Genomic DNA, 25,746 nt, shown 5'->3' on the forward strand with positions numbered 1-25,746 from the left:
TGAAAATATGGTATATATTTAAAATGGAATATTCAGTCTAAAATAAAAATGAAATCAAAAAATTTGAAGGAAAACAGATAGGCTTAGAACATATAATCTTAATCAGTATCACCCAATCTCAGAAAAAGTCCTTGTGATCTTCCTCATATGCAGATCCTAAACTATAATGTATACACTATGTAAGTAAACAAATTACATGTGGTTATAAAAAAGAAAAATGCTTACTGCTGAGTTCACTCATATAGTATACTTTGTGTAAGCCCTTTTAATTCCATCTCAAGGTATAAGGCATTTTCAGTGCAAAATAAGTCCTTTAATGAGCAGTGTCCATATGTGATTCCATGAGGGGCTGCTGTTTGTTACTGGGAGACCTAAACTTTAAATCATGGTTTTATTTGAATATTCCTATAAAATGTAGTTCTTTGTAAGTACTATCTTTAGTTGTATATTTTATTCTTTAAACAAGAATTTTAGCTACTCAAATTATAAAGGTTATTAGGTATGTTTAAAATAATGTACTTTTGAAAGCGCTGAGAATACCTGGGAATACTGATTTATTGTCCCTGAATCTCAAAGAGTACCATGCTAGGTATTTGTTCTTTTCAATATATGTTATAATTCTAAACTGTATCATTATTGATAAATAACATACTTTGAGTTTTTTAAATAAAAAGAAAGCATACAAATAGCCAATAGATTTGAAAAACAGCTAAGCATCACTATTAATCACCAAAACACAAATTAAAATTTGACCAATTAGAACGCTGTTACCTAAAATTCAGTAGCAAATACTGAGGAGGCTGAAGAAAGGGGAACTGCTCTACCTTGTTTATGGAAATGTGTATTAGTTGTAGCCCTGTAGTAAGCAGTGTAGGACTTCCTCAGAACTAGCACTGCCATGTGACTTAGCTCCTCTGTGACCAGATACAGCCAAATGGAAAACAAATCAGTGTTCAACTAGAGAATTGCACTCCGGTGTTTATTTCAGTGCTGTTCACAGTAGCCAAGCTGTGAAACCGACAGATATACAAATGGACAAAAAAAGGTTATATATACACAGTAGGCTATTATTCTACTATGAAAATGAAGAACAGTCATTCTGAATCTAGAGATTATGTTAAGTTAGTCAGATACAGGTGTTACATGCTCTCACTTAAAATGTGGAAGCTAAAAACAGCTGATCTCATTAGAGAGTAGAATAGTGATGAGCACAGGCTGGAAAGCAGGGAAGAGGAAGGGGAAGAATGACTAACAGGTACGGGGGTCCTGTGGGATAATTAGTTGACAATTCTCTGTGTTACAACAAAGGTGATAAAGAGGATGTTTTTATATTTCTAACACAATGGTAAATGTTTAAAGTAATAGCTATATGCTTATCATCTTTAATCATTGCACAGTGTAGTTTGTATTAAGCAATTACTATGTGTCTATTAAAAATAAAAATGAGCCAGGCAGTGGTGGCACACTCCCTTTAATTCCAGGACAGCCAAGGCTACACACACACACACACACACACACACACACACACACAGTCTCAAAAAGGTGGGGGAAGAAATAAATAATAAGAGTAGGCTGGGTGTGGTGGTATTACATGCCTGTAATTGCAAAATGCAGGAGACAGTGGCAAGAAGATGACAAGTCCATGGCCAGCTTCAGCAAATTTAAGCCACCTGAGACTACATAGTAAAATTCTATTTTTAAAAAATTCAATAAAAACTAAATATAAGTAAAGTTTTTAATTTTATGTGCATATGTGTTTGTCTAGATGTGTATAAAGTGTACCACATGCATATCTGGTGCCCTCAGAAATCAGAAGGGCATCAGATCCCCTGGAACCAGAGTTACAGACAATTGTGAGCCTCCATGTGACTGCTGGCAACCAAACCCAAGTCTTCTGGAAGAGCAGCCAGTGTCCTTAACTATTTAGCTATCTCTCTCCAGTCTCCTAAATAAAAATTTATTTATTGTAAGACAAATCAACCATAAAGTATATCAGATAAACAGAGGACACAAAACAGAGAGAAGCATTGAATTGAGATACGAAATCCAGTGAACTCATGGAATTAAATTATAAAAGGAAATGATTCCTGATATTAAAAAATGATTGGAAATTGATGTATTTGATATTAGGAGTTTGCTTATTTATTTTGACTGTAGCATGGGATAGGATTTGTGTGTGTACATATGTGTGCATCTGCATGTGGGGCCAAAGGTCAGCCTCGGGTGTGGTTCCTTAGAAGCCATCCACTTTGTTTTTGGAGATAGGGTCTCTCACTGGCCTAGGGATCACCAATTAGTCTGGGCAAGCTGGCTCCAGCAACTCTGGAGATCTACCTAATCCACCTCCCCAGTGCTGGTCCTGCAAGCCCACCATGCCTAGCTCCCCACTATGGTGAAAAGTCAAGCTGAGACATCTCTCCACATTTGTTGGTACATAGAGAACTACTTAGAAATGAAATTAGTGTGTGGCATTTGTAACAGGGGCAGAAGTAATGAAAGACAAAGATAAAACAGAACTACCTGAGTTGATTGTTAGTGAAGGTGAGGGGATGGTTTGTGGGTATATTGTGTATTTTTTCTGCTTTACATGTTTAAAGTTTTCCAGTTGAGAGTTTTTAGATTATCACAAGAATATCATGGAAAAAACTTCATTAATAGGTTGATAAGTAGTCTAAATTGTGATATATGGTGTAGAGAATCTCCCCATTTCCTCTCTGTGCCCCCCTTTCTATCCTATATCTTTCTCCTCACAACATCTTAGGAGACTAAAACTGAGGAAATTGTCTCATTCTTGCCAGTGAAACGGACAAGGAGGAACACTGTCAAGTCAGCTAGAGAAGAGATGGTAAAAAGGAGTAGAGGGGACAGCACTGATTCTCTGCTCCTCAGCTGCATGTGCAGACAGCAGATCCACAAAACGGCAAATTACAGAACAAGCCACCCTCTCAGTCTCTGAGTGGATCACTACCTGGATAAACTTACCCAGCACAGCGAAGGCTTTAAATACACCCTAATTTGGAACCACCATCCATCACACAAAGTGAGGCTGAGCTTGGAGTGGGAACAGCATTGATTGCCTGCCAAGGCAATAGAAAGAACAAAATTCAGTGATCTCCAGGATGTTTCCATCTTATATCACAATATTCAAAGTGTCTAGGAGTGGCAAGTATGTTAGCTCATGCTATAATCCCAGCACTTTGGATGCTGAGACAGAAGGATGACTAATCTCCAGGCTAGCCAGGGCCTCATAGCAAGAGTCTGTCTTAACACAGAAAAGGTCTAGTATAAAAAAATTTAATGGCATACAAACAACCAAGAAAATGGTATTAATTCTGAAATTAGATTTCAACAGTTCCCCCACCTTAATGGGATCCAAATATCAAATTGTCAAAACTTAAAATCATCAATGTAACCAAAACTGGGGAGGGGAGTGAGGGGTGATAGGACTCAGCAGGGAAACTGAAAAATCAGCCCAAAGCAATGTCTGAAGTTTACAGAATTGCTGAATATAATGTCTGTCAGAATGGAAATGATAGAAAGTCAATAACATCAAACATGAATTGATAGAAATTATCTAACCTAAATTACAAAAAAAAAAAGAATTTAAAACAAGTTAATAGATCCTCTGGCACCTGTGGGACAATTTCAAAAGGTCTCATATTTGTATCATTTAATCTATGAAGAAAAAGCTTAGTGCATAATAAATATTAGAAGAAATACTTGCTTTTGCAATCTCAAGTTTGGTGAAATATATAAAATTTACAGACTTAAATTCACTGTGATCTGGGCATGGCAGCACACACCTTTAATCCCAGCACTCAGGAGGCAGAGGAAGGCAGATCTCTGAGTTTGAGGTCAGCCTGATCTACAGAGCTAGTTCCAGAGCAGCCAGGGCTACACAGAGAAACCCTATCTCAAGAAAAAGAAAAAAAAAACCTGAGTGAATTCTAAATTGGATAAACAAGCAAAAGAAAGCTACACACGTCATAATCAAATTATTTAAACCAATGATGGAGCCCCCAATATCTATCAGGAAAATCATGCTTTTTGTATAAGGGAGTGATTATTTTAATAAATTTGCATGTGTCTCTTCAGAAGTCATGGAATACACAGCTAGTAGATGAAAATCTTGAAAGTACTGGAGAAAAAAATTCTTTAATTGAAAAATATATTTTATATAATATATTCTGACTATAGTTTTCACTCCTCCCAGATCCTCCCCACCCACCCGAATCCACAGCCTTTCTTTCACTCTCATTAGAGTACAAGCAGGCATCTAAAAAGTAATAATAAAATAAGATTAAAAAAACAGAATAAGATGATGCAAACAAACTACCAGGAGAAAAGGTTCCAAAGAAAAGCACAGGAAACATTTGCATACATGAAAGTCCCATAAAAACACAACACCAGAAACCATAATATATATACAATCTATAAAGAAAACAATGTCCAGACAAAGCATTATGAAACAAGGAATTTCAAAGAATTCTATTGAGTTCAGTTTATGTTGGCCATCTATTGCTGGGCATGGGGCCTGCCCTTAAGTATCGTCTGTATACCCGTTAGACTTCATTGGAGAAAACTAATTTTTCATTTGCAAGGGGTTATTAATTCGAGATAGTGTCTGGGTTCAGGCTGGCATCCTGCATCCACTTCTTTCAGCACTGGGCCCCCATCTGGCACAGATCCGTGCAGGCCCTGTATTATATGCTGCCACAGTCTCTGTGAGTTCATATGTGTGTCAGTCCTGCTGTGTTTAGAAGGCCTTGTTTCCTTGGTGTCCTCCATCCCCACTGGTTCTTAGAATCTTTCTGCCTTCTCTTCCACAGTTTCCTTGAGCTCTGAGGAAAAGGGTTTTAATGAAGACATCCCATTTAGAGCTGAGTGTTCAGAGGGCTCTCACTCTCTGCACTTTGTTCTGTTATGGGTCTCTGGTTTTTGTTCCTATCCACTCTAGTAGCTTCTCTGGGAAGCGTCTTTGATGATGGCTGAGCAAGGCACTCATCTATGAGTCTAGCTGAATGTCAGGAGTCATTTTATTATTACATTCCTTTAGGAGAATAGTCGTAGTTGAATTTTCCCAGGGTCCCTGTCCTATCTTGGGTTCTGGGCCACTCCAGCAGTGTCGGGCATGGGTACCATCTCGTGGAGTGGGCCTTAAATCTAATCAGATATTGGCTGGTTACTCCCACAAGCTTTGGGTCACTATTGCACCAGCGTATCTGGCAGTTAGGTCACGTTGTATATCAGAGGTTTCCTAGTTCGATTGTTGTTTACCTTTTTCCTGGTGGCATGCAGAGTACCTGCTAGTACCATGAACACTGATCAGTAGGGGAAGGCTCTAAGTAGGCACCAGCTTGACTTCTCCAAGTTCAATGAGTTATGTGGGTGTTGTCTTCAGCAATAGGGCCTTACCATCAATTTGTGGAGAGCAACCAGTAGCATTATCAATATTCTGGTTGTTTGGGGTGTCCATGGGTTCTTTTTGACCATCAACTCGATTAGATATAACCCATTCATGGAACTAAATATTTCATTGGGAGACAACAAATGTCTCGTTGGGGCTTTATCTCCCCATTATTTGTTGATTCCACTTAGATTTCTTTCATGTATATATATATATTTTAAGAAGCTTCTAATGTATTACATTTTCATACAACTCAAATGGCCCTTATTTTTAGCTGCCCCTCCCCCATACTCCCTCCTTCAACCCTCTTCTCTCCCCCTCCCCATTTGATCATTCATTCTGTCTCCTCCCCAGTCATAACTATTCTAATTCCCCTTCCTGAGGATATCCATCCCTCCCCCTCAAAATATTTTTTATTTTATTAAATAATTATTAAATTAAATTTTTATTTAAATTAAGTAAGTAATAGTAAATTAAAAATCAATTTATTTTATTGATTATTTTTTCAGATGGTGTCACTATGTAGCTCAGGCTCCTGGAACTCACAATCCTCTGCCTTAGCCTCCTAAGTACTAGGGAATACTTAAACTCAGAATTCTGTAGCCTGAAAAGCTTGGGGATGAAGGCAAACTGAAAACATTCCTAAAGACAAAGAGATTATCATCATTGCCTGTAGACCTGCTATAAAATAAATTAAAGAAAGTTTTTCAAGTAAATGAGAAGTGTCATTGAATCATAGAACTTCTTGAATAAAGGGCAACGAACAGTATCTAGCTAAATCAAACCTGTTTTACTCTACCAGTGTTAAAAAAGAAAAAGAGACCCATGGTAAACAGCTCTCTGCCCCCAAATCAGCTGCCTTTAAAAAAGTGACCATAGCTTAGAACTAGATAATCTGAGTCATCCTACATTTAAGCTAGACTTGAACTAATAGTTTAAAACCTTCTAACAAAAATGTCCAAGACTTCCATGAGTTTACTAGCAAGAGCTGTAATGACCATTCATAATCTTATCTAAGAATTAGGGAAGATACAATGTAAGCTCCTTTCGGGAGATATAAGGAAATTACTGACAAAAAAAATTCCCAGAAAGAAATATGCCAAAAACCTCCAATATGTGTAATCTCCTGAATGGGCTATGCAAGAGTAGAGTGACATGCCCTCTGGAATAAGAGAGTAGCATACACACACATTTCACTTTGTCAGATCCATATATTCTCTAAAAGTTGTCTAAATTAACTTGAGGGTTTCATTGTTGTAGGGAGTTTTGAGACAAGGTTTCCTGTAGCTCAGGCCGACCTCGAACTTGCTGTGTAGCTCAGGCTGGCCTTGAATTCCTAAACCACCTGTATCTACATCCTAAATTCTGAAATTACAGGTGAGCACCACCACACCTGGTTCTGTTTCAGTGTATTCACGTGTGTGTGTGTGTGTGTGTGTGTGTGTGTGTGTCTCGTATGACTTACTTTGAGCTAAATGTCTTTGAAGAATATTTACTGTAGATTTAAACATATTTCTTTTTTTAATTTATTTAACTTTATTTTATATGCATTGGTGTGAGAGTGTCAGATGCCCTGGAACTGGAGTTACAGACAGTTGTGAACTGCCATGTGGATGCTGGGAATTGAACCCCAGTTCTATGGAAGATCAGCCAGTGCTCTTAACCTCTGAGCCATTTCTCCAGCCCCTAAACATATGTCTTTATATTAAAAGATTACGCAGACAGGCAGATATGCTATCACAGGTGTATAATCCCACTTACTTTGGAGGATGCTGAAGCAGGAGCATGGCAAGTTTGAGACCATTCTGGGCAACTTGTAACAATTCCTTTTCTCAAAGGAATGAGTTAGTAAGGAAGTGTGATGGCTGAGCAGAGGCAAGTGCTTACTGCAAAGCCTCACAACTTCAGGGGATCACTGGAACCCACGCAGAGGTGGAAGTAGCCACCTCCACAGATCTTTCCTCTCACATAAACATGCAGTAGCATATGTGTGTACACAATAATCAGTTACTATCAATAACTGTTGACTAATATTGAATGTACAGAGGATGCAGCTCAGTAGTAAGCACTTGCCTACCATATGCAAGACCCTGGGTTAAGTAACCTAGTACCACTTCCACCCACAAAAATGAGGCAGTAAACACTTGAGACATCTTTTTGGTTTTGCTGCTACTTATTAGTTCTTCTAATTCATGGGTGTTTGTTTGTTCATTTGTTTTTACATACAAATGCAGTTTCCTTTCCCTCCTCTCCTCCCAGTTCCTCCCCCACTGCCTCCTTTCCCCCCATCCACTCCTTTCTCTTCAGAAAAGGGCAGGCTTCCCATGAACATCATCCAGCCATGGCATATCAAATTGCAGTGAGACTAGGCACCTCCTCGTATATTAAGGTTGGATGAGGCAACCTGGTAGGAGGAAAGGGTCCCCAAAGCAGGAACAAAGTCAGAGACAGCCCCTGCTCCCAGTGTTAGGAGTGCCACCAGGAGACCAAGCTACACAACTGTAGAATGTGTAAAGGGCCTAGGTCAGTTCCTTGCAGGCTCCCTGTTTGTCAGTTCAGTCTATGAGCCCCAGTTGGTTTCCTTGTGGTATCCTTGACCCCTTTGGCTCCTACAGTCCTTCCTCCCTCTCTTCTGCAGGATTCCTCGAGCTCTGCCTGATGTTTGGCTGAGGGTCTCTGCACCTGTTTCCATCAGTTGCCGGATGAAGCCTCTCTGGTGACAATTGGGCTAGTCACCAATCTGTAGCTGGAGCAGAATATCCTTAGGAATCATTTCATTGACTTTTTTTTTCTTTTTTGCCAGTCATGTTTGGTTTTATCCTAGGTCTCTGTGCTCTCCAGCCTCTGAGCCCTGGCCCTCTAGGCAATGTCAGGGGTGGGCATGAGTCTCAAGCTGGACTAGTCATTGGTTGGCTACTCCTACAATTTCTGTGCCACCTTTTACCCCCAACACATCTTGTAGGCAGGACAGTTGTAAGTCGAAGATTGTATGGCTGGGTTGGTGAATCAGTCCCTCCACTGTAAGTCTTGCCTGGTTACAGGAGATGGCCAGTTCAGGCTCTATATCCCCCACTGCTAGGAGTCTTAGCTAGGGTCACCCTCATAGGTTCCTGGGGAGTTTCCATTGCACTGGGTCTCTAGTTTGTCCTAGAGATGCCCCCAAATTCCAGTTGTCTTTCCCAGTACTCTGTCCCTCCATCCTGATCTAATTCATAGTTTTTGTTTGTTTGTTTGTTTTGTTTTGTTTTTTTCGAGACAGGGTTTCTCTGTGTAGCTTTGCGCCTTTCCTGGAACTCACTTGGTAGCCCAGGCTGGCCTCGAACTCACAGAGATCTACCTGGCTCTGCCTCCCAAGTGCTGGGATTAAAGGCATGCGCCACCACCACCCGGCTCTAATTCATAGTTTAAAAACCTAATTATTACCTTCTCTGAGTAAAAATATGCTAGATTATTATTTAGTATATGATCCTCCTGTATGAAGCCTTTACAGTCTAATGGAGGAGACAATTGTAGTGTTAGAACCAAAAACAGAGTGTTTTTATTGCATAAATAGTAAATTTATGAGAGCTACTTACACTGTCTACTTAGAAAGGGCTTATTTTATCTGAACACTTCAGGTAACAGTCAGTCACTGAGGAAATCAGGTCAGGAACTGAAGCAGAAGCCACAGAGTCCTTGCTCAGTTTGCTTTCTTATACACCGAGGACCACATGCCCAGAATCGGCACCTCCTGCAGTGGGCTGAGCCCTCCTACATCTATCCTTAACAAGAAAAAGCCCCACAGACTTGCCAAAGGCAGTCTGATGGAAGCATTTACTCAGGTGACATTTCAGTTTCCTAGATACGTCTAGGTTTGGGTCAAGTTGACAAAAACCAACCAAGATGCACACAAATAGTAAATTAATTTTTAAAAATTTTTAATATACTTTTTATTTTTAATATTAATGTTTTGTTAATATTAATTAATTGCATTTTAATATTAATATTGTTTTCATTTTGATTTCTCATTGGGCCATTATGCAGCCCAGGATGACTCTTGAACTTGCCATGTGAGGCAAGTGTGAGTTCCTGGCACTCCTGCCTGCATGTCTCAAGGGCCGGGACTGCAGGTGGGCACCACCACGCCAGGCTTGTTTTGTTTGATTGGTTTGGGGGGTTTTGAGACAGAGTCTCACATAGTCCAGGCTAGTCAGAAATTTTCTGCATAGGAAAGGATAACCTTCAAGTTCCAATTAATCTTCCTGCTTCCTTATTTATTTATCTAAGTAAATAGAGAATAAAAAGTAGAACATGGGGAAAAACAGAAAGAGCTGAGGCTGTAGGCCTCTGCTACCACGACTAGCATGAAAAATGTCTCTTTTTTGTTTAGGTACATGCACAAAGATTTTGTACTTTCAGATTACAAAACCTATCTTACTATTAATTTCTCACCATGCTCATGGAAATGGCAAATTGGTAATTTCAAATAAACTAAAGTTATTAATAGATCAAAATTTGATGCTGTTTTGCCATGGTTTTGATGTATTAAGCCTTTTAAGGTTATAAAGAATACCACTGCCTCCTGAGTAACATCTGGAAGGTTGAGTTCAGTGACAAGTCCGAGGAAATACTACTTTTCACACCAGAAAATTTTAGGTCAAGGCAAGTAAAGACAAAAAGTGAGAACGTGTGTGTGTGTGTGTGTGTGTGAATGTGAATGTAAGGCCTCCCTTAAAGTTGAGGAACACACACTTTAAACACGAATCAACCTAAGTTCAAATCCTTGCCCTTGGGGCTGGGGAGATAACTCAGCAGGTAAGACCACTTGCTGCTCTTCCAGAGGACCGCAGTTGTGTTTCCAGCACCTGTATTAGTGGTACATACCACTGTAAGTTCAGCTCCAGGGTTCTGGTAACCTCTTCTGGCTTCTGTGGGTACCCACATACACATGACAGACATAAATACACATAAATCAAAATAAATGTTTTTTTTCACCTTCTTGCACTGTGTGACCCTGAGCAGGTTGAATCTCTCTTGCCATAAGTAACACTTGCTTTATAAGGTTCTGTTAGAGATTAGTGCTTAGTCTTTGTAGCTGAGAATGTAAAAATGTAAGTAAAATCTTCAGACAAAAGGAAACCAAATTGTAATAAATACTAATAAATCAGTTGGTCCCCAATAGCAATTTTATAAAATGAATAAAGCAAATGCTAATAGTCCTTACAATACAGATCCTATGTTTTGTCTGGAAAAAAGTAGGAAGTATTGTTTACAGATTAGAATTTTTAAAATGCTTAAATGTATAGCAGTGGAATTGTGAATAAATAAATGATAAGGTTCTATGTGAGTGAGGATTGCAATAAAGATTGTAGATGACCCTTGTGATGTGTTATTACAGAAATGGGGTGTATTTATCTTGAGCATCTTATAGTTAAGCTCAGGTTTTGAGATGTACAGAAAGGGTTGGAGATGCAACTCAGCTGCCAAGGCACTTGTCTTCTATGCATGCAACTCTGGGTTTGATTCCTAGCATTGCGTAAGACCAAGTGGGGTGGTATATGCCTGTAATCTCAGCATCAAGTGGAGAAAAGAGGAGGAACGGAAATCCAAGGTCACCTTTGGCTAGATATTGAGTTCAAGGTCAGCCTAGGCTACATGAGATGCTGCCTTGAAAATAAGTAAGTAATAGAATGTACAAAAAACTGAAAGCACCAACTAATAACATTGACTGTTGGAATAATAAAATTGTGAACAATGCTTTTATTTCTTTTATATATCAATACCATGGAATTATCATAATGAGATTATATAAGAATATAAACACCTCTTTGTAAATAAAACATAAATTTTAGATTTCTTAATGTTTAGTTCCATTATTAAGACAACCAAAAATGAGACTGTTTTTAGATCCTTAACTACTAAGGTATAATCCATCAGATTATGGCACTTTATGCAAAGTCCAATATTGATCTGTAACAGAAATGTACATGCCATAAAACACTAATTTTAAATATGTGGTAAAACATGTTTATTTTAAAAGCATCAACGTTAATTTTATTATAAACACGTGAATTATCCAGAGGAATTGTTTTTAATTTTTTTAGATATTTTTATTTTATGTTTTTCAGTCAGTTGTTACAATTCAGTCTAATATATTGACTATGAATCTTAAAATAGAACAATTTTAAGTATTTTTTTAAATTCTTGTGTTTTGATATTACAGATTTATTTGAGGTTCTTAGATTACCAAATGGAACACTCAAATGAATGCAAGAGAAATTTTGTGGCGGTCTATGATGGAAGCAGTGCCATTGAAAATCTGAAGGCCAAGTTTTGCAGCACTGTGGCTAATGATGTAATGCTGAAAACAGGAGTGGGGGTGATACGGATGTGGGCAGATGAAGGCAGTCGGCTCAGCAGGTTTAGGATGCTCTTCACTTCCTTTGTGGAACGTAAGTAAATCATTCACAAGATGCCTACTGAATATCTACTTTGTTTTGACAGAAAAAGTACTTTATTTTATAACATCGTTTTGTAAACTGTCACGCTGCAGTTTTTAACTCAACAGGAACATTTTTTCCCCACTGACTTACAGCAAACCCTATGCCATATCAATGAATTAATACAAGAGTGAAGATGGTCAGGGCAGATGGTCAGGGAGTCAGATTATGGTGCTTTATGCAGAGTCCAATCAATATTGTAATCAATCAGTCTGTAACAGAAGTTTACATGCCATAAAACACTAATTTTAAATATATAGTGAAACTTGTTTTTTTTTTTGTTTGTTTGTTTTTGTTTTTTTTTTTGGTTTTTCGAGACAGGGTTTCTCTGTGTAGCTTTGCCTTTCCTGGAACTCGCTTTGGAGACCAGGCTGGCCTCGAACTCACAGAGATCCACCTGCCTCTGCCTCCCGAGTGCTGGGATTAAAGGCGTGCGCCACCACTGCCCGGCGAAACTTGTTTATTTTTAAAGTATCAACATTAATTTTATTATAAACAAGTGAATTATCCAGAGGAATTATTTTTAATTTTTTTAGATATTTTTATGTGCATATGAGTGCTTTGCTCACATGACTGTACATCTGGAGCCTGCAGAGGTCAGAAGACGTTGTTAAAACTGGAGTTATGGATGGTTGTGAGCTGTCATGTGGGTGCTAGGAATTGAACTTGGATCCTCTGCAAGAACAAGTGTTCTTAACCACTGTGCCATCTCTTCAGCCCCAGAGTAATATTTATCAATATGAATATGTATTTTTGACAAAACCATGTATCCAAAAGCATGTCAAAATGAGGAAATTATGATGCCTGGTTTTTTTGTTTTGTTTTTTTGTTTTGTTTTGTTTTTGTTTTTCGAGACAGGGTTTCTCTGTGTAGCTTTGCGCCTTTCCTGGAACTCGCTTTGGAGACCAGGCTGGCCTCGAACTCACAGAGATCCACCAGCCTCTGCCTCCTGAGTGCTGGGATTAAAGGCGTGCGCCACCACCGCCCAGCCATGATGCCTGTTCTTAAAATTTTGACTGCTATGACAGGGGAAAAGTGTTGGTATGTGAATGGCAGCACTGGGTCAGTAAAAGAGAGTTCAGAAGTGGGGTCTTCTCTGGGGATTTTTCTATCTTAAAAAGAGTTATCAGGCCAGGCATGGTGTGGCACACCTTTAATCCCAGCACTCAGGAGGCAGAGGCAAACAGATCTCTATGAGTTCAAGGCCAGCCTGGTCTATGTAGTGAGTTCTTTGACAGCCAAGCTGCATAATACAGAGACCCTATCTCAAAAAGAAAGAAAAGTTATCAGTTGTAGTAATTCAGCTTCGTTGGTAATTATTGACTCCTGCAAACTGTGCAAACCTTGGACACCAGAAGTTTAGATATACGTTGAAGATTTTTGTTGCACAAATCCTAAGTGGTCTTATAATAAAAACCCAGAGCCAGATATCAGGGTGAAAGCTGAAAGATCAGAGAAACAGAGTAAGCCACAGCCACCACCTCTTACCTCACCAGCTCCTCAGCCTGGAAGAGAGCGAGTTCCTGTCTCCTCCAGCCTTATATTCCTTTCTCTGCCCAGCCATATCACTTCCTGTCTCAACCTTCCTAGTGCTGGCGTTAAAGGTGTGTGATCCCTTAAAGGGGTGTGCCACCACTGCCTGGCTCTGTTTCTCTTTTAGACTGAATTAATCTCATGTAGCCCAGTGTGGCCTTGAACTCACAGAAATGCAGATGGATTTCTGCCCCTGCCTCCCTTTGAGTGCTAGGATTAAAGGTGTGTGCCACCACTGCCTGACCTCTATGGCTAACTCTGTGGCTAGTTCTGTCATCTGATCTTCAGGCAAATTTTATTTGTTCAAAATATCACCACATATTTTTTTCACTTTTTATTCTTAAATAGTTTTGAATTTGCAGAGATTTACAAAAATAGTAAAAACTTTATACTTTTATTTAGACTTTCCTAATGTTAACATCATTAAAAAACAAGATGAAAATTAGCATTAATACACTATTAACCAATCTATAGACCCCATATGACTAATTTCCCCCTAATGGCTTTCCCCTTTCTTTAATGGCTTTTTATGATCTAGTTTCCCACATTGCTTTCAGTTGCCAATGTCCTTGGTCGTGTCCATCTGACAGCTACTCAGTCTTTACATGTGATCTGGACATGTGAAGTATAGTAGTTAGTGATTCAGTAAACTAGCCACCAATTTGGGTTTATGTGATGTTTTCTAAATGAGTCATTGAGATCATGAATTTCATCTAGAATACTAAGTGCCTTCTCTGTTCAACGTGTCAGTGAAGTTGGGTATGGAATACTGATTGTCTTATTAATGCTGATTGACTACCATATTAACTCTACCATTTTCCTAATGTTATGCCAGTTTTCCCCAATTACAGAATTATTCTTTTTTTTTTTCTTTGCTGGTCTTTTGGGGACTGTGAAAATATCTTTTCACAACTAATTTTAGCATCCATTGAATTTTTTTGTCTTTAACTTGCAGTAGTTATTTGTTCAGTGTTTACCTAATGATGACTTTCAATTTCTATCATTCCGTCTGCATATTCTAATTATAATTTTGCTTGTGAGGAGAAACTAGTCTAGTCTTTCCCTCGATTACATATTCATTTGTTGTGTGACACTATTCCTAGGAAGACATGAACAAATACCTATTCACTCCAAATAGGAAATCAGTGACAGACCAAGGTAAAGATGCTACCAAAACCCAACTTTGTGAGCCAGTTAGTTTTTCCAGGGTTACGTACAAGAACAGGAATGAGTCAAAGATGGCGGATCCTCAAAGCCCACTCCAGCACAGGTGACAGTTCACCAAGCTGGAAACCTGAAGCACACTGCACAGCCTGCGGGCAGCTCAGCTGGTTGGACAATGTCTCTTCTGAGCAGCTCAGGTGGTCTGAGAATTTCTCAGCTGTCCTTACTGCTTATGTAACCTTGGTGGGAGAGGGGACGAGTGTATGCTCAGTTCCAAAGACTTTCTCAAGCCTCTGAGTTGTTTACTGTCTAGGCTTTAAGAGCTTCCCTTTACATAGAGGTTTTATCCCAGAAGAAATTGCTATACAGCAATTTATATACATCAGTGAGTTTATAGATATTTATTCTATTATATAATTATATATTACTATTGTCACTCTAAAATCCTGGTATTTGTTGTATAATATCCCAGCTTCAACCCCATGAGTCTTTGAGTTTGCCTCCTGTCTCCTTCAGTGTCCAGTCATTCCTTTTAATCCTATATTTAATGGCATTCCTTGGTGAAACAGGCCCATTGGGTTTTCCAGCTTTAGAACTAACCATATTTCTAGAGACATGCTTCCTTTCCTTAATATGAAAAACCTGTCTAGTTGTCCAAAACAGATTGATTTCTTCAACTCATACACATAATTTCAAAACTGCTAGCCATTATCTCTGTGAAGAACATCCTAATAGAGTATCTCATTTGTGTCCAGTTCTTTTTTTATATATACTATGGTAAAATATACATAAAACTTACCATCAACCATTTTCACGTGTACAAATTAGTAGGGCTTAACATTCAAGTACATTCATCTTCTTATACAGTTATTACCATTATCTTAGTCCCTGTTCTGTTGCTGTGAAGAGATATTGTGACCAAGGCAACTCTATAAAAGAAGGCATTTGACTGGGGGCATGCTTACAGTTTCAGAGGGTTGGTTCATGATAATCATGCTGGGGAGCATGGCAGCACACATGGTGCTGGAGCAGTAGCTGAGAGCTACACTCTGATCCACAGGCTGAGAGAGAGAGCCTGGACCTGACATGGGCTTTTGAAACCTCAAAGCTCAACCCCAGAGACATGCTTCCTCCAATAAGGCCACACTTCCTAATCCTTCTAATCCTTCTCAAATAGTGCCACTCCCTAATGACTAAACATTCAAATGTATGAGCCTATGGGGTTTTTCTTATTCAAACTACCACACCATTATCCATCTCCAGAGACATTTTTGTCATCCAAAACTGAAATTCCTCACATTAAATAGCCATTTTTTTTTTAATTTTGCTCTCCCTAGTCCTGGTAAGCGCTACTCTCCTCCACTGTCTCTGTTAATAATAGTAATTCACTTAAGTGGGTTATGCAATGTTTGTCATTTACTTTTGGTTTACTTCACTTAGTTTAATACTTTAAAGCTTTTCCATATATCAGAATTGTGTTCTTTTTAAAACATGATAATTGCATCCCTATGACCAAATACCTGTCAGAAACAACATAGGAAGGAAGGGTTTATATTGGATCATTGTTTGAGACTGTTCAGTCCATGATCATTTGTCTCCATTCACTTGGACAGAGAATCATGGGGGTGGTAGCATGTGGCAGAGGAGAACCATTCATTTGTGACAACCAGGAAGTAGTAGTTACAGGAAATGGCTAGAGATAATATACCCACCTCCCATGACTTAGTGTTTGTTTAGCTAGGTCCTACATCCTTCCTAATCCACAAGCTCTTCTTATAGCACCTCTGTCTGGGAATGTCGTATTTAAAACATAAGCCTGTGAGGAGCATTTCATATTCAAACCATAACAGTATTTGTTCATCATGTTGTTCTTAAAACTTACTGATAGAGACTTTTGTTGTTTGTACCTGTTGGCTATTATGAAGAATGATGCTGCAGATATTGGGGTACCAGGTCATAGTTCCTGCTTTTAATTTTTTGCTAGCTCATATGATAAATACATGTTTAAATTTCTAAGGAACCAACACACTTTTCCACAATTGCTATACCATTCTATACCACCAGGAGTGAGTTCCAGTTTCTCCACAACCTTGCAACACTTGAGCAGTTTTTCTATTTTTTTTTAATAATAACCCCTCACTGTATGAAAAATGGAATTTCATTGGAGGTTTGATTCATGAACATCTTTTCATGAGCTACTTAGTATAGGCTTTCTCAGGAGAGATGTCTACTCAGGCCTTTTACTCATTTTTAAATTGGGTTGTTACTAAGTTGTAAGAATTATGTATGTTTATTATCATTCCCTTATCAGATAAATATTTTTCATATTCTGTATGTTATCTCAGTATTTTGACAGTTCTTAAGGTTTGTTGTTATTTTGAGACAAAAATCTCACTATTTAGCCCTGGTTTGCCTGAAATTCACTATGTAGATCAGGCTGCCCACTAACTCAAGGAGTTCTGAGAACTCCCTTTCTCCTTCTGTCTCCCAATGCTAGGATTAAAGACATGCATCACCACACCCAGTAATATAAATTAGTTTTTAATTTAAATAAAGGTCAATTTATATGGTTTTTTTCTTTTGTTACCTATATTTGTAACACGAATCTTAAAAAGTCTTATTAATAAAAACAAACCTGGAGCCAGGTATTAGGGTGAATGCCAAATGATCAGAGAAATAGAACAAGCCACATCCAGCCTCACCTTGCCAATTCCTCAGCTGATCTTGTTTCCTCATACTGAAAGCCTCTTGAGTCCTCATCCGAATGGATCTCAGCTGAACTGCTATTAAAAGCTAAAAGCTTAAAAAAACTCTGGTTCCTGGTCCTCATGCCTTATATACCTTTCTGCTTCCTGCCATCACTTCCTGGGATTAAAGGCGTGTGTCACCATGCCTGGCTGTTTCCAGTGTGGCTTTGAATTCACAGAGATCCAGACAGATCTCTGACTCCTGAATGCTGGGATTAAAGGCGTGTGGTACCACTGCCTAAGCCTATGTTTAATATAGTGACTGTCTCTGACCCCCAGATAAGTTTATTGGGGTGCACAGTACATCAACCACATGTGCTCTTACTGTGATAAACAAGAAAAACATTAATAAAAACCAATGTCATGAAGTTTTTCTTCCCTTTTTTCTGCTGAGTTATATGACCTTAGTTCTTATGTTGGTGTCTTTGATACATTTGAAATATTTTTTTTGTTTGTACAAGGTAGAGATCCAATTCATTCACTTTCAAGTAGATAACCAGTTTTACTGGAGCCTTTTGCTTAAAAGATGATGCTAGCACTCTTGCCAAAAATCTGCTGACCTTTTCGGGCTCTCTGTCTGTTCTACTCTTTGCCTACTCCCAGCTGTTTTGATTTGTGCTGTTGTAGTAGGTCATAAAATCAGGAAGAACAGCTCCTCCAATATTTTCTTTTTCAAGACAGTTTTAACTATTCTAACTTCCTTCAGATTTCATGATGTTTAGTATGGATTTTCTTTTTCTTTTTTTAATTTTAGCAAAATATACTCCTGGGATTTTGATAGGGGTCACTTTAAATTTATGGATCAGTTCAGGTAATACTGCCATCGAAACTACATTTTCCAATCAATGAACATAGAATGTCTTCCCATAAATATATACTTTTGTCATCTTTCATTTATTTTAATAATATTTTAGAGTTTGCAGTTTCTCAATCTTTCGTTACCTTTGTGAAACTTACTTGTAGTTTATTTTAGTGCATATTTATTATGGTAAAAAATAGATTCTGTTCATTATATTAGTTTTCTGTTGCTGTGATAAAACTCTGTAACCAGGACAACCTGTAGAACAGTGGTTCTCAACTTTCATAATGCTACAACCCCTTAATATGGTTCCTCATGTTGTGATGACCCCAGCTAGAAAATTATTTTGTTGCTACTTCATAACTGTAATTTTGCTACTGTTATGAATTATAAATAAACTATACAGGATATTTGATATGTGATCCCAAAAGGGGTCAAAACCCACAGGTTGAAAATGGCTACTGTAGAAGAAAGAGTTTATTTTGGCTTATGGAAAGTCTATAATGACTTCCCTGATTCCATGGGACATGCCACCAAAAGCCCTTGCAAAAATGGGAAAAACCCACAGCCTTTACTCCAGCAGCTGTCAAAGTTTGATTTCTTCTCCTAGTTTCTTCAGATATGGAAGTATTTCATTGCTACTGAAAAGCAAGAGGTCAGTCTTGCTCAGATAATCTTTCATTTCCAATGAGAATACCTCTGTGAATTTTTATTAATATCAGTTGCAGTCTGATTCATCTAAGAAAGTATTTTTGCTGGCCAGGGCCTCCCCTTACTGTGTTTGTGGTAGTTTGAATAGGTATGGACCTCATAGACTCACGTTTGAATGCTTGGCCCATAGGGAGTGGTACTATTAGAAGGTGTGGCCTTGTTGGAAGAAGTGTGGCCTTGTTGGAAGAAGTGTGAGATTGTGGGGGCAGGCTTGAGACTTGTGGTCTCATATATGCTCAAGCTATGCCCAGTACACAGTCTTTCCTTCTGCTACCTATGGATCAAGATGTAGAACTCTCAGCTCCTTCTCCAGCACCATGTCTGGCTGCATGCCACTATGTCCTGCCATGGTAATAATGGACTAAACCTCTGAAACTGTAAGCCAGCCCCAATTAAATGTTTTCCTTTGTAAGAGTTGCCATAGTCATGGTGTCTCTTCACTGCAATAGAAGCCCAAACTAAGACCAGAGACTGGGGTATTGCTATGATAGTCCGGACCATGTTTTTTATTTGTAGTATTATGGACTTTGGGACTGTGTTTAGAAAAACAGTTGAACACTTTAAATGGGGCTTAATGGATTATACTAGAAGAAACATGGAAGACTCTGGTGCTAAGGGTGATTTGAACTGTGAGAGCCTGACTCAAGAGGTTTCAGAGGAGAAAAATGTTAGTATGTGGCCTAGAAACTGATCTTATGATATTTTGGTGAAGAATGTGACTGCTTTTGCCCTTGTCCAAAAAGTCTATCTGAGGCTAAAGTGAAGAGTTTTGGATTAATTCCATTGGTAGAGGAAATCTCAAAACAGCCTAGGAATGACTCTGACATATGGTTAATAGCGTTCACTCTTTTTTTTTTTTTTTTTTTTTTTTTTTTTTTTTTTTTTTTTGGTTTTTCGAGACAGGGTTTCTCTGTGTAGCTTTGCGCCTTTCCTGGGACTCACTTGGTAGCCTAGGCTGGCCTCGAACTCACAGAGATCCGCCTGCCTCTGCCTCCCGAGTGCTGGGATTAAAGGCGTGCGCCACCACCGCCCGGCTAGCGTTCACTCTTATAAAGATCTATAATGAAAAGGATCAAGCTGAGCAAAGAAAATACAAAATGTACAATTTGAGGGAAAAGGGGCACCAGGAAGTGGAATGGATCTAAATCCTGTGTTCAAGGAGATAAACAGATTAAAGGAAAGCCTGATGTTAAATGGAATAAAAGGAGTGGTGACCTCAGGGCCAGATCCCACCCATCTGATCTTCCAACTTGTGAAAATGAATTAAAGAACAGCTTGGGTCCAGGTGTAGTGGTACACACCTTTAATTCAAGCACTCAAGAAACAGAACTAGGCCGATTTCTGAATTCAAGGCCACCCTGGTGTACAGAGCAAGCTTCCAGGACAGCCAAACTTAGGCAGTGAAGGAAACCATGGAAAACAGAAAGCTGGTGAAAATATAATTGAACGAGGTGGCCATGGTCTGGCCCCAGCAAGCAACAGAACTTTCAGCTTTGGTCATGTGGTTCTGGCTTTAGAGTCAGAGATACAAGAAAGGAGTTATGGAATCACCCTCCATAACTAAGGAAGGCCACTGAGGCCAGGCATGTGGTGGGGCATGTCCCTGAATGGAGGCCTGGAGAGGCCATTGTGTGAAGCTGTGAAGGTGAAGCCTGGATTGCCTTGGAGACCCCAAGATGTTGGAGATGCCAGAGCCATGGGATACCTTCTGAGGAAAGCTGCTAAGGAGTCAAAACAGCCCAAGAGAAAGAAATATGTTACAAGCAACAAAGCTGAAAGGAATTGGAAATCTGAAGAGCATTTTGACATCCGACTCGGAGATGCAGAGTGTGGAGTTTGCCCAGCTGGTTTTTGGTCTTGCTTTAGTCCAATATTTCCTTACTGTGCTCCCTTTCCTCCATTTTGGGATGGTAATGTATACCCTGTGAAATTATATGTTGGAAGTATGTGATCTGGTTTTTTTATTTTGATTTTATAGGGGATTACAGTTAAGAGATTACATGAATCTCAAAAAAGACTTTGAACTTTGGACTTTTAAAGATTGTTTAGACTGTAGGAACTTTTGAAGTTGGACTAAATGCATTTTGCATTATGTTATGACTAAAAGCCTATGGGGGCCAGGAAGTGGAATGTGGGGGTTTTAATAGGTATGGCCCCATAGACTCAAGTGTTTGGATGCTTGGCCCAGAGTGGTACTATTAGGAGGTGTGGCCTTGTTGGAATTGGTGTGGCCTTGTTGGAGGAAGTGTGTCACTGTGGGGGCAGGCTTTTAGGTCTCATATATGCTCAAGCTACGCCCAGTACACAGTCTCTCCTTCTACTGCCTGCGGATCAAAATGTAGACAGTGTTGTTTTTCTTTTTTTGAAGTAAGATCTCATGTATTCCTGCCTGACCTATAGCTGAAGATGACCTTGAACTCCTGATCCTACAGGCTTGAGCCACACCCAATTTATTCAGTACTAAGAACTGAACCCAAGTCTTAAACATCTGTGCTTATGTAGTGAGAAGACATAAAGCTTAGCAGATTTGTGTGGTAATATTTTAGTTGTGTACCCCAATAAAGCTTATCTGGGGATCAGAAGAAAAAGCCAGCCACTATATTAAATACAGAGGCCAGGCAGTTGTAGCACATGTCTTTAATCCTAGCATTCGGGAGGCAGTGATTCATCCGGATCTCTGTAAGTTCAAGGCCACACTGGGAACAGAGCAAGGCATGGTGGCACACACCTTTAATCCCAGTACTAGTTAACCATAGAGGTCTGGAGGTCTGTACAGATGGACAGGAAGTGATAGAGCTGGGCAGAAAGAGGAAGTGATGAAGCTGAGTAGAGAAGGGAAGTAAGATGGCAGAACACAGAAAGGCATATAAGGCATGAGTATACAGGAAGTAGCTCTCTCTGAAGACTGAGGATTTGGTAAGGTGAGGTTGGTGCTGGGGATGTCTTTCTGTATGTTTTGAATGTGTTGCTCTGATTGATTGATTGATTGATTGATTGATTGATTGATAAATAAAATGCTGATTGGCCAGTAGCCAGGCAGGAAGCATAGTATAGGTGGGATAAGAAGAGAGGAGAATTTGGGGAAATGAAAGGCTGAGTCAGGAGACGCTGCCAGCTACTGCTGCCATGAGAAGTAAGATGTAAAGTACCGGTAAGCCACAAGCCACGTAGCAACTTATAGATTAATAGAATTGGGTTAATTTAAGATATAAGAACTAGATAGCAAGAAGCCTACCACGGCCATACAGTTTATAAGTAATATAAGTCTCTGTGTGTTTACTTGGGTCTCAGTGACTGCGGGGCCCCAACAGGACTGGAGAAATCTCTAGCTACAGGTTGGCTGTGGCTTGTTCTGTTTCTCTGATCTTTCAGCATTCACCCCAATATCTGGCTCCGGGTTTTTTATTAATAAGACCATTTAGCAATTCTTGTTAAAGATTTGCAATTATAAATAACCTGGTAAATATGATCAAAGTACATTATATGTGCATATGAAAGTATCACAATGAAACAAGTTATTTTATATAATTAGTGTATACTAATTAAAAATATGTAACTCACAATTTTATACAAAGCAGTCTGACTATATCAGTGCAATCTTCTGGTTAATTTAAATAATACAGAGAACAGTTGTAAAAGAAAAACCTGTACTAATGGGCTGGCAAGATGGCTCAGCAGGTAAAGGTGCTTGCTATCAAGTCAGATAACCTAAATTTGATCCCCAGGATCCATATAGTAGAAGTAGAGAATGAGATCCTGCAAGTTGTTCTCTGACCTCACACCTGTGCTGTGACATACATACCCACATACATTAATTAAAATGTAATTAAATAATCTATAATAAAAACTAAAAGTATTTCCCTAAAAGTGTTCAATATATGAGGAATACAGAGCAGAGAACCTATATTTTACAACACCTTTGATGTTAGAAAGAGCCATGAAAATATGGTCGCATGATGTTCTAAAGTAAATCAGAATACCAAAGAGACATAATGAGGTTTATAGACTCATTCAACTTGTCTTTTAAAAATGACTTAGCTCCTCTGGATCTCTAGTTGTGAACTATAGAAGATAGGTTGTAGAATTAGAATATGATTTATATTGTGTATGATACAGCTTGTGAAAATTGTTGTTTCTTTAGTCCGTTCTTTATACTTAAAGTACAAGTATCATAGATAAAGTTTTATAATATTCATGACACAACTGAAGTAAATACACTAGCAAATTTTACAAAGTAAATAAAATGCAATTGTGCTTTTTCATTGAAAACCTTTAGTCCAGTGGCTTAATTATATCACTAATGCCTCCCATCTCATGATGGGCTTTGAAGCCACCAAGCACTTTGAAGAATCATAGAATCTTGAGACTGGAGTAGAGGCTCAATTGACAAGAATGCTTGTATGCTTATCTCACATGAACAGGGCCCTGAGTTCAATCTCCAGCACCCAAAAATGAATGAATGAATGAATGAATGAATGAATGAATGAATGAATGATCGATCATAAATCTTGCTTAAGTAATGCTTTAAGTGATAGTGTTTTTACAAGTTAGCAGTGTAGTAAATCTCTTATTAGTTATGTACCTTTTTTGCACTTCTATTAAAAGCAAAAGGATCCACATTACTTTGACTGCTGATTTCATTGCTCTTTCAGCTCTTAGAACTAAGAACTATGGAATGCATTGTATGCTGTCCAAGCCTTTGTTTATTCTTGAGACAGGGTCTCATGGAAACAGATTATACAGCCCAGACTGACTTTACATTTACTGCATTCATGCTGTGTCTGCCTCCCAAGTGCTGGGATTACAGTTGTCTCTGTAATGCCCAGCAATTTTTATTTATTTGCTTCTTGAAACAGACTGTAGCTTGTGATAATTAATCATGGATTAACTACCAACTGCACAGGAATCTTAGTGAATGATACCTTACAGGGGAGTCAGCCTTCATAGCAAAGAATTTGGATAGTTTCCATTCAACTACACTTCCAGGTTTTGTTTGGGGTTTTCTGAGAGCCCAATAAATACCTGTTTCCCCGCCCATACTGAGAGTTAGTGTGGCAAAGATTAAGTTGTGGCTGGTGGGCACTAAGATGCCAGTTATATTACTGATACTGTGCAGGAGTAGACCACGGCCAGACATTCCAAAATCACCCAAAACTACACTCTTTAGAGAAAAAAAAATACAGCCCTGGCTATATTTTAATGAAGTTTATTGTATGTGGGAGGCCAACTTCCACCTTTTAAAAAGGTTCCTGTGAGGAGAGGAGAGAGGGATAGGAAACTTTTAGATAGAAAGATAGCAAAGAGGAGAAAAATAGAAACACAGGACAGCTTTGGGAGGACCTACATCAAAACCCAACAGTCTCTTCTGCCTCTTCAAAAGGGCTTTTTACAACAATGCCAACGGGCAGAGCAATAGACCTCTGCCTTGCTAGATCAAAGCACACTGCACAGCCAAGTGTAGACCCTTCCCAACACCTGGTAACCACACCCGTGGTCGTTCATCCCCTTATGCAGCCCTGCTGGGTTAAGCAAGCCCAGATTCTCGGACCCTGAGTAAGTTCTCACTAGGAAACATCTATGGATCTCTACAATTGTATACTTATTTTTAAAAAGACAGTGTGATTAGAGAGAAAACTTATTTATTAATCTAGTACATTTTTAGACCTTTCTTTCACCTTGAGAAGAAACTTTTCGGACTTTGTTAATTTGTTGGATCTGATTGGTTTGGTTTGGTTTAGTTTTTGTTTTTTGAGACAGGATTTCTCTGTGTAGCTCTGACTGTCCTGGAACTCCCTCTGTAGACCAGGCTGACCTCAAACTCAGAGACTCACCTGCTTCTGACTCCGAGTGCTGGAATTAAAGGCATGCACCACCAAAGCCCACTGAAAATAAAAGAAACTTTTAATATATTAATATAAATAAGTATCTATATATGTCAGTATTATATATCACAATATTTAGTTCTTCCTTGAAAAATAATATACTTTCTAAAAAGAAAATATATAGTATTAGGTGGGATATACATTTTATACAGTTGAAAAGTTACAATTTTTAGAAGTTAAAACAGTTGAGTTTGGCAGGTTTTGTTATACCTCTACAGTCTAGGTGGAAAATATTAGGCTGCCTGTCTCCTTGACTTCGTGTGTGTGTGTGTGTGTGTGTGTGTGTGTGTGTGTGTGTGTGTGTGTGTGTGTGTGTGTGTTTACTTTGGATCACATGATACTGTCTGTTGTGCTCAGTTTTTTCTGCAGTCTAAAGTTTTATCTTAGCAGAAGCAAACACATTGCATCATGACCCAGCATAATAAATGTTCACCTGGACATGAGAAGGCGTCAAAGAGAGAGGCATGGAACATTTAAAAAGCACACCAGAGGGACTAGATATTTAGGAGAATAAAGGGCATTTCTCATATATGGGAAAACGTTAAAGATTTTCTTGAACTAGGCATAAGGGCTCACACCTGTAATCCCAGCACTTGGGAAATTGAGACAGGGGGATTGCAAGTTAGAAGTCAGCCTTGGCTACAGGATGAGAACCTGATTCAGAAAACCAAGAAGAAAAAAAGATTATCTTGAAAAGCAAAAATTATAGCAACCCTTAAGGAAAGGAGACATACCCACTTGAAAGAACTACCTACAGAGTGTGAAAATACATGACCTGTCTTCTCTATATGTGTGTTAGTCTTTGAATAAAAGGCCCTTATTTTTGTAATTCTAAAGAATGGATTTTATCCTGGCAAAAAATTAGTAACACAAAATACGGTTTGTTTGTTTGTTTTCCTTTCTGTGAACCAAAATTAGGGCCTCATGTGTCCTAGGCAGGTACTCTTCCACTAAGCCATATTCACCCCCAGTCCCAGAACTTTGCACTCACACATATGTACAAAGCACGATGGGTATGGAGGAT

At 38.8% G+C, this 25,746-nt stretch overlaps 1 protein-coding gene across 5 annotated transcripts in view; it reads left to right on the forward strand.

Annotated features, from left to right (window-relative positions):
- Neto2 (neuropilin and tolloid like 2) overlaps positions 1-25,746 on the forward strand; it is a 72,775-nt gene that overhangs the window by 39,673 nt on the left and 7,356 nt on the right. For all 5 annotated transcript variants that reach the window (XM_052726814.1, XM_052726810.1, XM_052726813.1 and 2 more), the window contains one exon: positions 11,610-11,838. In XM_052726814.1, coding sequence (XP_052582774.1) covers positions 11,610-11,838 — 229 coding nt within the window. The remainder of the gene's footprint in view (positions 1-11,609; positions 11,839-25,746) is intronic.

Source organism: Peromyscus californicus, unplaced genomic scaffold, assembly GCF_007827085.1.
Source record: "Peromyscus californicus insignis strain IS unplaced genomic scaffold, ASM782708v3 Scaffold_8__1_contigs__length_139910024, whole genome shotgun sequence".
Classification (NCBI taxonomy): domain Eukaryota; kingdom Metazoa; phylum Chordata; class Mammalia; order Rodentia; family Cricetidae; genus Peromyscus; species Peromyscus californicus.